Raw genomic sequence first — 14031 nt, forward strand, 5'->3', positions numbered from 1 at the left:
GACAGGAAAGCAGACAGTCTCCTTAAAAGACCTGGGAAACATCTGCAGCAATAATAAAAGCCAATATCGCATCCACTTCAGTTGCAAGATCCATGAGTATATGGCTGTAACAACTGGAAGACCACCTGAGGAGGAAGACATCCAGAGAGGAGATCCTCGACTCTATTCCACTACTTAAGATGGCAATAGGGTTCATCGCCGATGCCTCGGCAGAATCAATAAGATTTGCTGCTCGGAATGGGGCCCTTTCTACTGCATCTAGAAGAGCAATATGGCTAAAAACCTGGGTCAGGTGACAGTCATTCTAAAAGTAAATTATGTGCCATTCCCTTTTCAGGCCTCCGGGTGTTTGGTCCAGTATTGGATGAAATACTGGAGAAGGCCTCAGATGAAAAAAAGGGTTTTCCGGAGGAGAAACCTAAGACGGTGTCCTCCTTTCAGAAACCTCGTTACCAGCAAAAGCCAGAATATTCTGGGAAAGGGAAGTCAGGTAGATGGAGCTACCAGAAGGGAGGTATCTCGGGGAATCCCCTTCCCTCTACAAGTGCTAACACACGTAGAAGATGACGCCAGGAAAGTGGGAGGAAGACTCCAACTTTTCCACGGAGCTTGGATGAAGATTACCAACAGCCCATGGATTCTCCAGTCTATCGCAGAGGGCTATAAGATAGAATTCGGACAGATTCCGCAGGGAAGGTTTTCACCTGACAACCCATTCCGCCCAGGTCTCCAAAAGGTTGCTAACAGACGTGAGGAAGCTAATAAAATCGGGAGCAGTAATACCAGTACCAAAAGCAGAGCAGTTCCTGGGCTTTTACTTGGGTCTTTTTTCAATAAAGAAACCCAGGGGCGATTATCGCACCATAATAAATCTGAAATCTCTAAACAAATCAGTCGTTTACAAAAAATTCAAAATGGAATCAATCAGGTCGACAATTCCCTTAAATCGGACACAACATGGTGATGTGTACAATAGATTTCAAAGAGGCCTATTATCATGTCCCAATTCACCGTCACAGTGAAAAATTCCTATGGTTTGCTCTAAAAGAAGGAGACACCATTCTACATTACCAGTTTACTTGTCTTCCGTTTGGCCTATATTCAGCTCCACGTATCTTTACCAAACTAATGGCCGAAGTTATGGCGTTCCTCAGGGAACAAGGAATATTAATTATTCAGTATCTAGACAACTTCCTGGTATTGGCAGACTCTCCACAGCAGCTAAAGACCAACCTAACATCAACCATCCTGACCCTGAAAAATTTAGGATGGATTATAAACTTGGAAAAATCACATCTTGTACCAGAAAGATTTATTTTTTTGGGGAATCCTTTTAGACTCAGAACAAATGTCTTTTCTGTCGGAAAAGAAACAGACAGAGCTCAGAGCCAGGATCAAGAAATTCATGAGGAACACGAAAGTTACCATTCGGGAATGTATGAAAATCCTGGGTCTCATGACAGCTTCCATACCGGGAGTCAGGTGGAGCCAATTCCATTCAAGAAAGTTGCAACAACAAATTCTATCAACCTGGAATCGGAAAATGGTCGATCTGGACAAAAAGGTTTCCTTATCAAAGGCAACCAAAAGATCATTGACTTGGTGGACCTCCAAAGCAAACCTACAGAAAGGAGTCATGTGGAGGTTGACCCCATTCGTGACTCTCACTACCGATGCGAGCCGCAGAGGCTGGGGGACTCATGTAAACGGTCAATATCTACAAGGTATCTGGCGAACGCAGGATCGTCCCAGATCATCAAATCCAAGAGAGCTTCAGTCCATCTGGAAGGCGTTGAAAAAGGGTAAAAACATATAAAAGGTCAACATGTCAGAGTATTAGACAACATGACATCAGTAGCCTTCCTCAATCATCAGGGAGGTCCTAGTCACCACCTTCTACAATCCTTGGAGGGCAAAATCTTCCAGTGGGCAGAAAGTTCGGTCCTTTCAATATCTGCACTACATCTAAAAGGCTCTCAAAATACAGTAGCAGACTTCCTCAGTCGAGAAACTGTTCTACAGTCACAATGAGAATTGAACTGGGAGGAGTTTCATCAGGTAACACATCGAAGGACAATCTCCCATTGGGATCTTTTCACTACTCGGGAAAACGCAGAGGCAGGAAAATTCTTCTCCCTCAATCCAGAAGACAGACCAGAAGGGATAGATGCGTTCTCAGGAATGAACATGAATCTAGCATATGCAATCCCTCCTATACCCTTGATACCGTGGGTGCTAAAGAAGATTCAGGAAGACCGAGCCAGGGCGATAATAATCCTACCTTTCTGGCCCAAGAGAAGTTGGTTCCCCTTACTGAAGAAAATGTCCCTGGAGGATCCAATAATCCTTCCGGAGAGGCAGGACTTGCTGTTTCAGGGCCTGATATTTCATCCCGATGTGAAATTTCTCCAGCTTTCGGCATGGACCCTGAAAGGTAGATCCTGAGATCTAGAGGCCTATCAGATGCAGTAATCTCAACCATGCAAAAATAGTAGGAAACCGGTAACATCGGCCATCTATACAAAAATCTGGAAGAGATTCTGTTTACAGTACCAAACAGCATCTGAGAGTTCCGTTCCAGACTTCCCCAAAATACTAGAATTCTTGCAGACAGGGTTTGAAAAAGGTCCAAGGCCCAGCACATTAAAAGCACAAATCGCTGCATTGAGTGCTTTCATGGATTACCCACTAGCTCACCATCCATGGGTAGAAAGATTTGTTAAGGCTACAACAAGGTTAAGACAAACACTTAAAACCCATATCCCACCATGGGACTTGAATATGGTCCTAAGAGCCTATGCAACAAACCCTTCGAGCCGCTCATAGAATCAAACATAAAATTCCTCTCACTTAAGATAGTGTCGCAATAACCACAGTGAGGAGGATATGGGAAATTCAAGCATTCTCAGAGACCCATACTTGAAATGCCTAGACGATTGTATTATCCTCAGGTTAGACCCAGCTTTTTTGCCAAAAGTAGTTACCCCTTTCCATATGAATCAGGAGGTAGTTCTACCCTCTTTTTGTCAGGACTATAAGAATGATCAGGAACGAACTTTCCACTCACTTGATGTCAGAAGAGTAGTTCTACAATACCTAGATGTCACGAAGGACTGGTGTATAGATTCCAACCTATTTATACAGTTTGGGGGAAAATAGCAACAAAATCTACATTAGCGAGATGGGTCAGATCAGTAATTAGTCTAGCCTATTTAGCCGAGGGGGAAGTCCTCTCCAGAAAATATTAGAGCCCATTCTACCAGAGCTATGTCCGCATCATGGGCAGAAAGAGCAGGGGCATCTGTGGACCAGATCTGCAGAGCGGCAACTTGGACAAATCTGAACACCTTCTGTAAACATTATAAATTGGACATTCTATCAGGCCAAAAGATGGCCTTCGGAAGGAAGGTCCTCCAGGCAGTGGTCCTCCCCCTAAATGTATACTCTGGTATTCTCCTGATGGTGCTGTCAGGAGGGACATCCTGGAAAGTAGGTATTAGACCTACCGGTAATAGGGTTTCCAGGAGTCCCTCATGACAGAACCCATTATATTCCCTCCCTAAATATTCCTGAAACTGCCATGTGAAATTAACATAGATTGTTGAAAGGCAAATAAAATAGAGTTGCATCCATCCTGGTGTGGTACTTGGAAAATCACTGGAGTGAGGGTGGAGGGAGGGGCCTTTTAACCTCTTGTGTGTTTCCTGTCCCTATGAAGGACGACCTCCTGATGGTGCTGTCATGAGGGACTCCTGGAAACCCTATTACCGGTAGGGTCTAATGCCTGCTTTCTCACTGCAAAAGGCAAACAAATTTATTTATCTAATTTATACAATGATTTTCTTGATTTTTTTTTTTTTTTTTTTTTGGATATTCTATCTCTCAATGTTAAAAATTAACCTACCCTTAAAATTACAGACTGTTCATGTCTTGGTCAGTGGGCAATCTTACAAAAACAGCAAGGGATCAAATACTTATTTCCCCCACTGTAGGAGATTATAGTTGTTTGGAGGCTGTCATCAATGCCAAAGGGTGTGCAACCAAGTATTAATTAGGGGTGCCTTTATTGCTGCACATGCTGTTTATTCTGTTTTTTATTTGAAATTGCAACATAGAAGTTGAAAAACAATGTTTTATTGTTGTATTACTTTGGACCACTAATTAAAAAATCCTCAGGATATAACTTTGGTACATTTCCATTTATTTCTGAAGATAATGTACAGTCTCTGAAAAAAATGAAGGGGTGCCAATAATGGTGAGCAGCACTGCATATAGAGAAGGGAGGAGCTGTAGGCAGAGCTCCTCCTTCCTCAATTTTACATGGGGTCTTATAAAACCAGTTCTTGTAGCCATCTATAAGCTTATTGCACTTCTCAGCTGGAATTTTCTCCCACTCTTCCTTTGCAGTTTATTCAAGCTCTTGAATGCAGGGTTCTTTTTCCCCAATTGCAGACTTCCGCTCACCACAAAGATTTTCAATGGGATTGAGTTCAGGACTCATTGCTGGCCATTTTTATAAAAAAAAAAAAAAAAAAAAAAAAAAGTCCGTTTTTTAGTTTTCAATCATTTCTGTGTACTTTGGGTCATTATCTTGCTGGAGGACCCATGATCTTCGGCTCAAACCAAGTTTTCTTACACTGGGTCGGACATTTTGCTCTAAAATCTCTTGATAATTCTCTGATTTCATGATTCCTTTGATATGGTCAAGGCCTCCAGTACCAGATGCAACAAAGCAACCCCACAGCACTATGGATCCTCCACCATGCTTAACTGTTGGTAAGGTGTTCTTTTCCCTATAAGCTTCATTGCGCCGTCTGTAAACAAACTGTTACTTTGCATTGCCAAAAAGCTCTATTTTTGTTTCATCTGTCCACAGAATATTTTCCCAGAAGGATTGTGGTTTGTCAAGGTACTCTTAAAAAGGAACTACTGATCTTTGCCAGTCTTTTCTTCAGCAATGGTTTCTTCCTTGGCCTTTGGCCCATAAAGCTCTGCTTGGTTTAGTGTGTGGCGTTCTGGTACTTGTTTGAAATCATGACCCCAGACTGTTCCAGGTTGGCCTTCAGGTCTTTGGATGTTTGACGTGTGTTTTTTTTCCACCATTCGCACCAACCTTCAAAGACCTTTCTTGTCAATTTTTCTCTTTCCCCCACGTCCAGGGAGGTTCTTAAGTTTGCCAAGCATGTCACCATCAACAAAATTGCGCAGTGTTGAAACTGGGATACCAAGGTCTTTGGAGATGGCTTAATACCATTTGGAAGTCTTGTTTGCTAATAGCAGTTCTGATGTCCTCAGACAGCTCTTTTGTCTTCACCATTGTGACAAAGGAGCAGGGCCTACCATCAGGGCTGTGGAGCCAGTAAGCCAAACCTCCGACTCAGACTCCTCAATTTCCATTACATCGACTCCGACTCCCTCATACATGGCTCATGTTCAAGTGATAAATTTACTGTAGCACAGATTCATCTCAGCTAAAAGTCTGGACCCTGAGATCAGGAATAGGACAGATATTTATAGGACATTTCATAACTTTCCCAAAAACTGCATTGAACTACTGTAACCAATTTATTATATATTTTAGGAATTGGTCCATTTTATACCAACTCCACAGCCCTGCCTACCATATGGCTTTTTAACACACTGAAGTCATCATTCATTGGCTAATTCATGTCACATGGGCACCGACAATCACAGGTGAATTTCTTTTTTGATTTACCACAGGAGAGTCAAAAATGTGTTTCCATACTAAATTAAATGTAATACCAGTGACACAGAAAAACCTAAAGTTTGCTATTTATCCCTCCCATTGTTTTTAGTTTTAAAATTATTGTTTACCATTTGCTCTTTTGTATTTAACGAGTGCTCTGTACAAAAAAACTGTTTCAGGTGATATTCCACATTATGTACTTAAACTTCATGGGTGCCAATAACGATGAGCAGGACTGTACATAGAAGCTTATCAACTCAGCTTCCCTGCGATAATGTGACACCAGGGTGCGGACGATTGGCTGACAGGTGCTCCCTCTGTCTAAACACCTAAATGGCATGCTATAGACAAGGGCATATAGGGATTTAAACCACAGCATATAGGAACACAAATACTGACAATTTCAGCAAAAGCCTGGCCATGTTTATCACCCAGGCCCCTGAATCGGATCACGATTGAGCAGTAATTTTCCAGCACTGCAGATATAGATGTCAAGTCATGTTAATGGGTTAAAGGATTATTCCCAACAATGAAAGTGATTCTCCATCTATTGAATAGGAGAACACTTACTGACTGATGGGGAACTTCAAGAGTTGAAATAACCCTTTAACAAAAGATCTCATGATAGTCATTGTCAATAAGAAGCAGGATGGAGACAATATAAAAGACTTGGAAGTTAAGAAAATACTTTGACAGCACCGTAATTTTGTTTACTGGCATCACATTGTTACTCTATTCTAGAAAAATGGTTTTCCCCACATTAAAAAAAAAAAAAAAAAAAAAAGTGGTTCTCAAGCATTCATGTAAAATATAATCAGATAGTTCTTGCCCTCCCCAGGTCCAGTGACGTCTCACAGCCACTGTCCATTTATGCTGCAGCGGGGATGTCCTATGGATGAAACACATCAATGTTGCTTCCAATCATTGAGGTTAGCGGCCCTGCTGAGGTAGACAGCACGAGCAACTGAGCTACGCGATTGGCTGAAGTGATGTCAATGGGACAATACAGAAGAGCAGCGCCAGAGAGTCAGTGCTGGGCCCGGGAAGGGCAAGTACTATCTGATTTTGTTATTTTTCATGAGCTTCATCATTTGATGACCACTTTAACCCATGTAATAAAATATTTTTCCATAATGGCAACTCCACTTCTCCTGAGTGAAAGGCAGCGAGGACTTTCGTCCACATCTTTACAAGTTTTTACCTTGATCTCTACAGTCATGCCTGGCCGGAGGTCTTTCTCTCCGGGAATGAGAATGGTGTAACGCTCTTGCCCAGTAAGTCCCAAAGCTTCTGCATTTTCTCCTGGTAAATACTGCAGAGGAATAATTCCCATCCCTACAAGGTTACTTCGGTGGATACGTTCATAGCTTTCAGCGAGGACAGCCTTGATTCCCTGTGGGAGAAAAGGAAACAGTTTGATATACTTAATATAACCCAAACTGTGGCTATGGGTAAAGTGTTCATTGTAATGGGCAAGATTAAAATGACGGCAAAACGCTAAAGTTATAATGATGCTCGGTAAAGTGTAAAAACGCCAAATATCTACTGCTGCCAGTATTTTCTGGATAAGACATACCTGGAGGAAAGGTCCTTTGGCTGCCCAGTCTCTGGAGCTTCCTGATCCATACTCCTTGCCAGTAAGAATGATTAAGTTCTGTCCAGCCTGCATGTATCTTTCAGCAGCATCGAAAATATCAAGCTAGGAAAAAATATAAACCTTATTATGTAATTGTTCACACCTCCCAAGATTAGCGATTCTGTGCATGTTGTTATTTTATGCAGAGTCTGAATGGCATCCACTTACTGTTTCATTGGATGGAAAGTGTATGGTTAATGGGGCCTGTTTGTTGATGAACTTGTTGAACAAGCGAATGTTGGCAAAGGTTCCTCTTGCCATCACAGCATCGTTACCCCGCCGAGAGCCATAAGAATTGAACTCCCTTGGTGTTAAACTGTGAAAAAGACACAGATATGATGATTAACTACGTTATACCACAGCTGAAGTGGGCCGTAGACCAGGGAGTTGATGGCTTAATAACCACTTGTTGAAAACAATCATTCAATATGCTTTTAACATGAGGCTAAATGTATGGAGAATCAGATTCATTCTTTACTACTTATCCAAAGGAACAAAGTCATTATATTGAATTTGATCCTTGCTACCCTAGACTGATATTAGATCACTAGATCCTATCAAAAAACAGCAAGGTCTGGGGACAAGCTGCCAATAAACATGACCTTAACTCACAAAGGTCTACCGAATACTATTACAAGATTTTAAAGGCGATCCTACAGATCTAAAAGATCTCCTGAGGTGCTGATCCATTTGGGATTAGATTGATATAGAGCTAATCACCCAAGGTGTCCTCAAGAAGCACAAGTGAAATCCACATGAGCTTGGACCACCAGGGAGAATCACGCTCTTTACTAGGGTTAATAGTTAGGGTTTTCAATGTGGTGTCCCCTCCATTGCACTCATATGCTTTTAAAGGGACTCTGTCAGCACAGAATGACTGTCAAAACTGAATCGTTTTAAATCAGGAATAAACTATTTAACAAGAGAATAAATTAGGCTCTATTTAGGCTAGCCATCTAAGCATGTAATGTCAATAATTTGCAATCCTCACCATGAAATATCTATTAAATAGACAAACTATTCTCTAGCTACCAGACACAAATGGTGGTCCCATTATGTACAGCTTTGTCAGAATTTCCATCAATGCCAGCTGCAGTTTGTTCAGCTTACCCGCTGTTAGTTAGGTATCGGGCTGCAGGGCTGTTCCTCGCAATGTTTCCAGCAGGGGAAATGTGGTCGGTAGTAACGGAGTCGCCCAGGTTTAAGAGGACATAGGCATCAGTGATTGGTTTTGAAGGTACAAGGTCCATGGTCTAGTGAAAATACAGATAGTGCGTACCTGAGTAGTTGTACGTCATATCCGCTGTTACCTGTACAAATCTTGGATAAACGATATCCTTTCTAACTGACAAAAACAATTCGCTATATGTAACTAAAATATTGGGATTTGTACAGGAAGCAATTTGTGGTGAAGCAATCCCCCAATATATCAGGCGCCAAGTGTTAATCACCATTGGACAGCACTAGGGATTAAAGTTTGCTGCAGTTACGCTTAAAGGGGTTTTCCATCTCAAAGTTATGACATATCACTAGAACATGTTCTCACTTTATGATTGAGATGGGGTTGTCTGAGGAGTAGACAGCCCCTTTAATCACTATAATGCTCCCATGTAAAATAGCAGCTGCAATCACCTCCGGTGTGGACATGGTTTCAGCAGTCAGCTATTGGTCTCCCATGGCGCTGCAGCCAATCAGTAGCTGCTTCACTCCATTCCTTTGGATGAAACTGACACCCAGAAGTAGTGAGGGCTGCTGTTCTCCAACTTCCTCCAAACGTCAGTTAAAAGGGGTCTTCCCATCTCCAAGATCCTATCCCAATATTTAGTATGTGTAATAATAGTAATCATATTAGCAAATACCTGCAACTAGAAATTCATTATAGTTCAGATTCGCCATGTTGCTTACCTCATGCAGGGCATTGCAGTAGCTTAGGTATCCATGGTTAAGACCACTTAGAGCTGTCTGTCAGTATATGAGTGGACATAACCATGGCTCCTAAGCTACTGCAATGCCCTGCACATGAGGTAAGTGACCTAACAAATCTGTAGAACTATACTAAATTTATAGTTGGAGGTATTTGCTATTATTATTCCTACTACATATTAGGATAGGATTTTGTTGCTTACCTCATGTGCAGTAGCTTAGGATCCATGGTTACGTCCACTCATAGTGACAGTTCGTTAGACAGCTCTAAGTGGTTGTAACCATGGATACCTAAGCTACTGCAATGTCCTGCATGAGGTAAGCGACATAGCAAATCTGAAGAACTACACCAAGTTTCTAATTGGAGGTACTTGCTATTACACCTACTACATATTGGGATAGGATCTTGAAGATGGGAATACCCCTTTAAGTCCAAAGGAAGAAAGAGTGAAGCAGCTGCTGATTTGTTAGGTCACACAAGCAGCCAATGTCATGCGAGCCTGTAAGAACAGCGCCGCACTAGAGGAGACTATAGCTGTTATTTTACATGGGAGAAATGTAGTGATTGAGAAGGGGGTTGTCTGAATAGTGGACAACCCCTTTAAATAGGGCTCAGACCTCCAACAACCAAAATAATTCCTTCCAAATACATCTCATTCCAAAGAGTGAAAAAAGACAAGGCATGGATGTATCACTGTGTCCGCATCTAATATCTTCCTCCACAGTAGTACTCGGTCACTGAGCTGTGCCAGAAACGGCGGCCAGGCCCAGGACCTAAGAGGGGCTACACTGCTGTTCTCTGCAAAGCTGGGTATATGGGTGTACTGTCCAGGGGGAAGAAATGAAGGTATGCGGCAGCAGACAATGTTTAATCTCTGGATCAGTAAGATTCCCAGAAGTCAGGCGGATGCCAATCAAGGTAATGCCATATACAGTGTCACCTTTTTGATAGGAAATCCCCTTTAAACCTTCTTGGTCAAACTGCCTTTGGTTATGTAGTAGGCAACAAATAAAGTCTATAGCATTGGTGGGCTTTACCATGTTTTTACTTCATGCATATCCCATAGCATTGTACATAGGTTGTAATTGGGAACAAAGACTGGTAAAACCAATCCGTGCAATTACGCAGTTCGCTCTTCGGGTATTTTTTTTAAGATCTAATCATTTATATTTCAAATTCAACTTTATCAGTAATACAAACTGTATTTGTACCAAGAGTAATACATACCAATTCGTCAAAGAAAGGTGGAGATTTGATATATGTTGATTTTTGATCCCAAGGATATAACTTTTCAGTAAGCGCCTTCAGGTTATTCCAGTTCTCATTGACTTTCTGCAAAACCGAACAGAACATGCTCAAATGACTCAAAAGGGGGACACTTCCCCATACAATATACCAGTATAATGGTACATTCAAAATGGAGCCAATATGAAAGTGACCCACACTTTGGAAAACTTTTAGCCTCGTCAGTGAAACAAAACTGATTTGCAGTTTAATTCCCTTTCAGTCGGATTCAAACAACCGTATTTAGCAGTCGGAGTACAGACTAGCAGCAGGGACCTGACCACAATGTGACAGCCCTACATATGCCTATGAGACTGTATGAGTTCGGATTAGGAGGCGTGCGGCAGCTCAAAGCATAACAGTTCAAAACACGGATCAGTGAATCTGGACTTAGTGGACCACCGGAATATGGATAAGATCGGACAACTGCAATCATGATAGCAGACCCTACATTGTGTCCTCTTGGGGGAAACAAAAAATATTCAAATGTCTTAAAGGGGTTTATAACACCGTAAAAAGGTTATGGGACATCAATCTCAAGAATGGAAGAGCCAGGTCCCTATTTTTGAGGAAAAGGTGCTTTTACAGGAATAACACGCTGCACTGTCTCTCTGAATACTGCAATTGCCAGCTTCCTTTTCTCCTATACGCTCATACAATTCCATTTCTTAGTTGTGTTTTCAAGTGAGTGGGCCGATTTGCATTATCTAATACAACCTATAAATAAAAGGTGGTGCCATCTTAGAATCCATTTATATGGACCAACCTGATCTATTCTAGCTCGCTCAGTGTGCATAGACTGCCATAGTTCTTGGCAGGGTGAAGCCTATTACTACAAATTATGCACTGCCGAGAACGATAATCTTTTGCGCTCTGCAAAACACCATTTCACCTGATGAACAAGTGTTTGGCTCGTTCATCGGGAGATCGGCAGCCTGTTAACACAGCAAGATAATCATGAAACAAGCATCAACACCACTCTTTTAAGATAGTCTTCCAGTCCATGTGCAGCCTAAATAGCAATTCCATAAATAAATCATGCCTTTATATAATGAGAATTACCGCAGTTGCTCAGGACACTATAATTGAACTATCTTGTGGTAGTGGGTACCAACATATAGACTGGTGTCTACAATCACCCTAATATTTATCACTATCTGACCAACCTCCACAATAAGGTAGGGATAAATATTAGGGTGATTGTACCAACCCATCTATATGTTGGTACCCCACTACTACTAGAGAGTTCTATTATAGAGTCCTGAGCAACTACAGTAATTCTTACTATATAAAGGTTTTAATATGTGGTTTTAATAATATTATTTAATAAAGAATAACAATTTTAGTGGGTTTTTTGTTTTGATACTGTGACCCCTATTAGTTCAAAGTACAATTTCTGCAGCAGTTCTTTGTATTTTCCCGTTTAGCATTGATACGTGAAATAAAAGTTAAAGAACTACAGTTCCTTTAAGTCTCACAATTAGAAGCACTGCAGACACTTTATTACAGCTCTGCCGCTCTAATAATCGAATACCACACAATAAAGATGGATTCATACCTCAACCTTTTCATAGACCTCTTTGAACATTCCAGGGATCACACATTTGCGCTCCACAGCCTGGATTTCATCCCTTGTGGGCCAGATATCCCTTAAGAACACCGGCTTGCCATCAGCATTCACACCTGTGACATTAGTAGTAAAAAAGATCACACAAGGAGGACGACAAAGCATCTTTCATCTGGGGAAAAAATGCAATAAAATGGTGCAAAGATCTTAGTATCATGTTCTTAAAGACCATTATGGAGCGATTTTTCCAATTTCACACAATTTCTATTGCATTTTTTTTTCTTTTATCTCCTTCAAAACCTTCACAAGAAATGCTTTGCCAAAAAGATAACTATGAACACTAAACAATATCAATCAGACACGACAAGTCAGATTGGCAGGGCTTACCCAGGGATTCTGTCTCAAAGTCAATCCTGATGGTTCCAGCTATGGCATAGGCAATGACAAGAGGTGGAGAGGCCAAGTAGTTTGCCCGAGTATTTGGGTGAACACGACCTTCAAAATTTCGATTACCAGACAAGACACCAACAGCAACCAGGTCTCCCTATAGATATATAGTAAACGAGCAAGGTCAGCTCTAAGTCTATATAGGTGATGATATTTATCCTTCTCATTAAAGCAATGGTCCTATATCTAATTTTACAATACCTTGTCAATTAAGTAACATGGATGATAACATGGACTAGCTTTTAATTAAAGGGTAACTGTACCTTCAGAATAAGCCATCATATCACATGAGGAATAAAGTTATACTTGACCATTATATGACTCGTATTCTTACATTTTCACCAGTTTTCCTCTCTAATTTGCAATCCACTCTGAGCTAGTGGGAGGAGACTAGCTGCAATCTCTCTCATACACAGCACACAGAGGAGTTCCTGCTCTTCATTCATCTTTAGCACAGATTATGTTCAGCAGTACTGAGCTAACAGGATGTGAAATAGATCTGGGGTGAGGGAGAAAACAGTCATTGTCTGCTTTTTCACCCTGCTCCTCTCCCTTCTTTGAGTAGAATAGGTGGTGTTAGCAGACACCTCAACTGGCTTTTATTTATTTTAAAGAAGCAGATAAGGAGTTCAGGAGGCTGGGGAAGAAGTGACTCATAAGAGGTGAAAAAAGAAATTTGGATATATTCCATAGTTTTTTTTTATATCTCCTTGTACAATTGGTTCATGCAAAGTTTGTTGAAAGCACAGTGCCCATTTAAGGCAAACAACATGGATTCCACAAGTGAGGAGGAAACTGGACAATAGTTTACAATCTGACTAAAACACTGGCTACCTACTGAACACTCAACAAAAAGGACATAAAAAAAAAAAAGTGAATCACAAAAGAAGGGCAGCCATACTTACCAACACTGGGTCACAATATCAAAGATCTACAAGATGCAGCAGACCGCCATGATGAAGGCGGGACAGCAGCGGTGCAAAATACTGGTGAAACAACCATTCACAACCTACCAATTCATGGAGGGGGTGGTTGCCTAGTATTATAAATGCACACAGATAAGACGCCAGTCACACAGATGTGTGTGATGTAGTGTCTGGCATACAGCCTATTGATGATGCCCATACTATTGTATCCCAGGACTATATATGTGCACCCCACAAGGACATGCAACTACTGGACAATGCATTAAGAAAGGAAGAGAGTTACTGTATATGGACAGTTCACAAAAGCTGATTTTGAACTCTTAATGAATAACTGTCTAAAAGTTCAAACCATTTTTGTGCTCACCATCTGACCCCACAACTAAAGGATTTATCCAGGACAATTTTTTTTTTTTTTTTGTTTACCATGTACTTAAAATATTGTTCTACCCTGTGCCGAGTGGTCATTGTCCGCTCCTGCTGGCGATACAGCTGCTCCGCGTCAATAGACCAGCTCTTCCTCTGACAGGTAGCTCTGTTGAC

General features: G+C 41.3%; 1 protein-coding gene across 3 annotated transcripts in view; it reads right to left on the bottom strand.

The window, feature by feature from the left end:
• ACO1 (aconitase 1) overlaps positions 1-14031 on the bottom strand; it is a 62961-nt gene that overhangs the window by 3805 nt on the left and 45125 nt on the right. For all 3 annotated transcript variants that reach the window (XM_073665175.1, XM_073665152.1, XM_073665159.1), the window contains exons 14-20: positions 12506-12662; positions 12110-12234; positions 10495-10599; positions 8454-8596; positions 7512-7659; positions 7284-7406; positions 6909-7100 (exon numbers count right to left, since the gene is read on the bottom strand). In XM_073665175.1, coding sequence (XP_073521276.1) covers positions 6909-7100; positions 7284-7406; positions 7512-7659; positions 8454-8596; positions 10495-10599; positions 12110-12234; positions 12506-12662 — 993 coding nt within the window. The remainder of the gene's footprint in view (positions 1-6908; positions 7101-7283; positions 7407-7511; positions 7660-8453; positions 8597-10494; positions 10600-12109; positions 12235-12505; positions 12663-14031) is intronic.

The sequence above is a fragment of the Phyllobates terribilis genome, unplaced genomic scaffold (genome assembly GCF_046119375.1).
Source record: "Phyllobates terribilis strain yellow unplaced genomic scaffold, ASM4611937v1 Scaffold_1__5_contigs__length_1240528914, whole genome shotgun sequence".
In the NCBI taxonomy this organism is placed as follows: Eukaryota; Metazoa; Chordata; class Amphibia; order Anura; family Dendrobatidae; genus Phyllobates; species Phyllobates terribilis.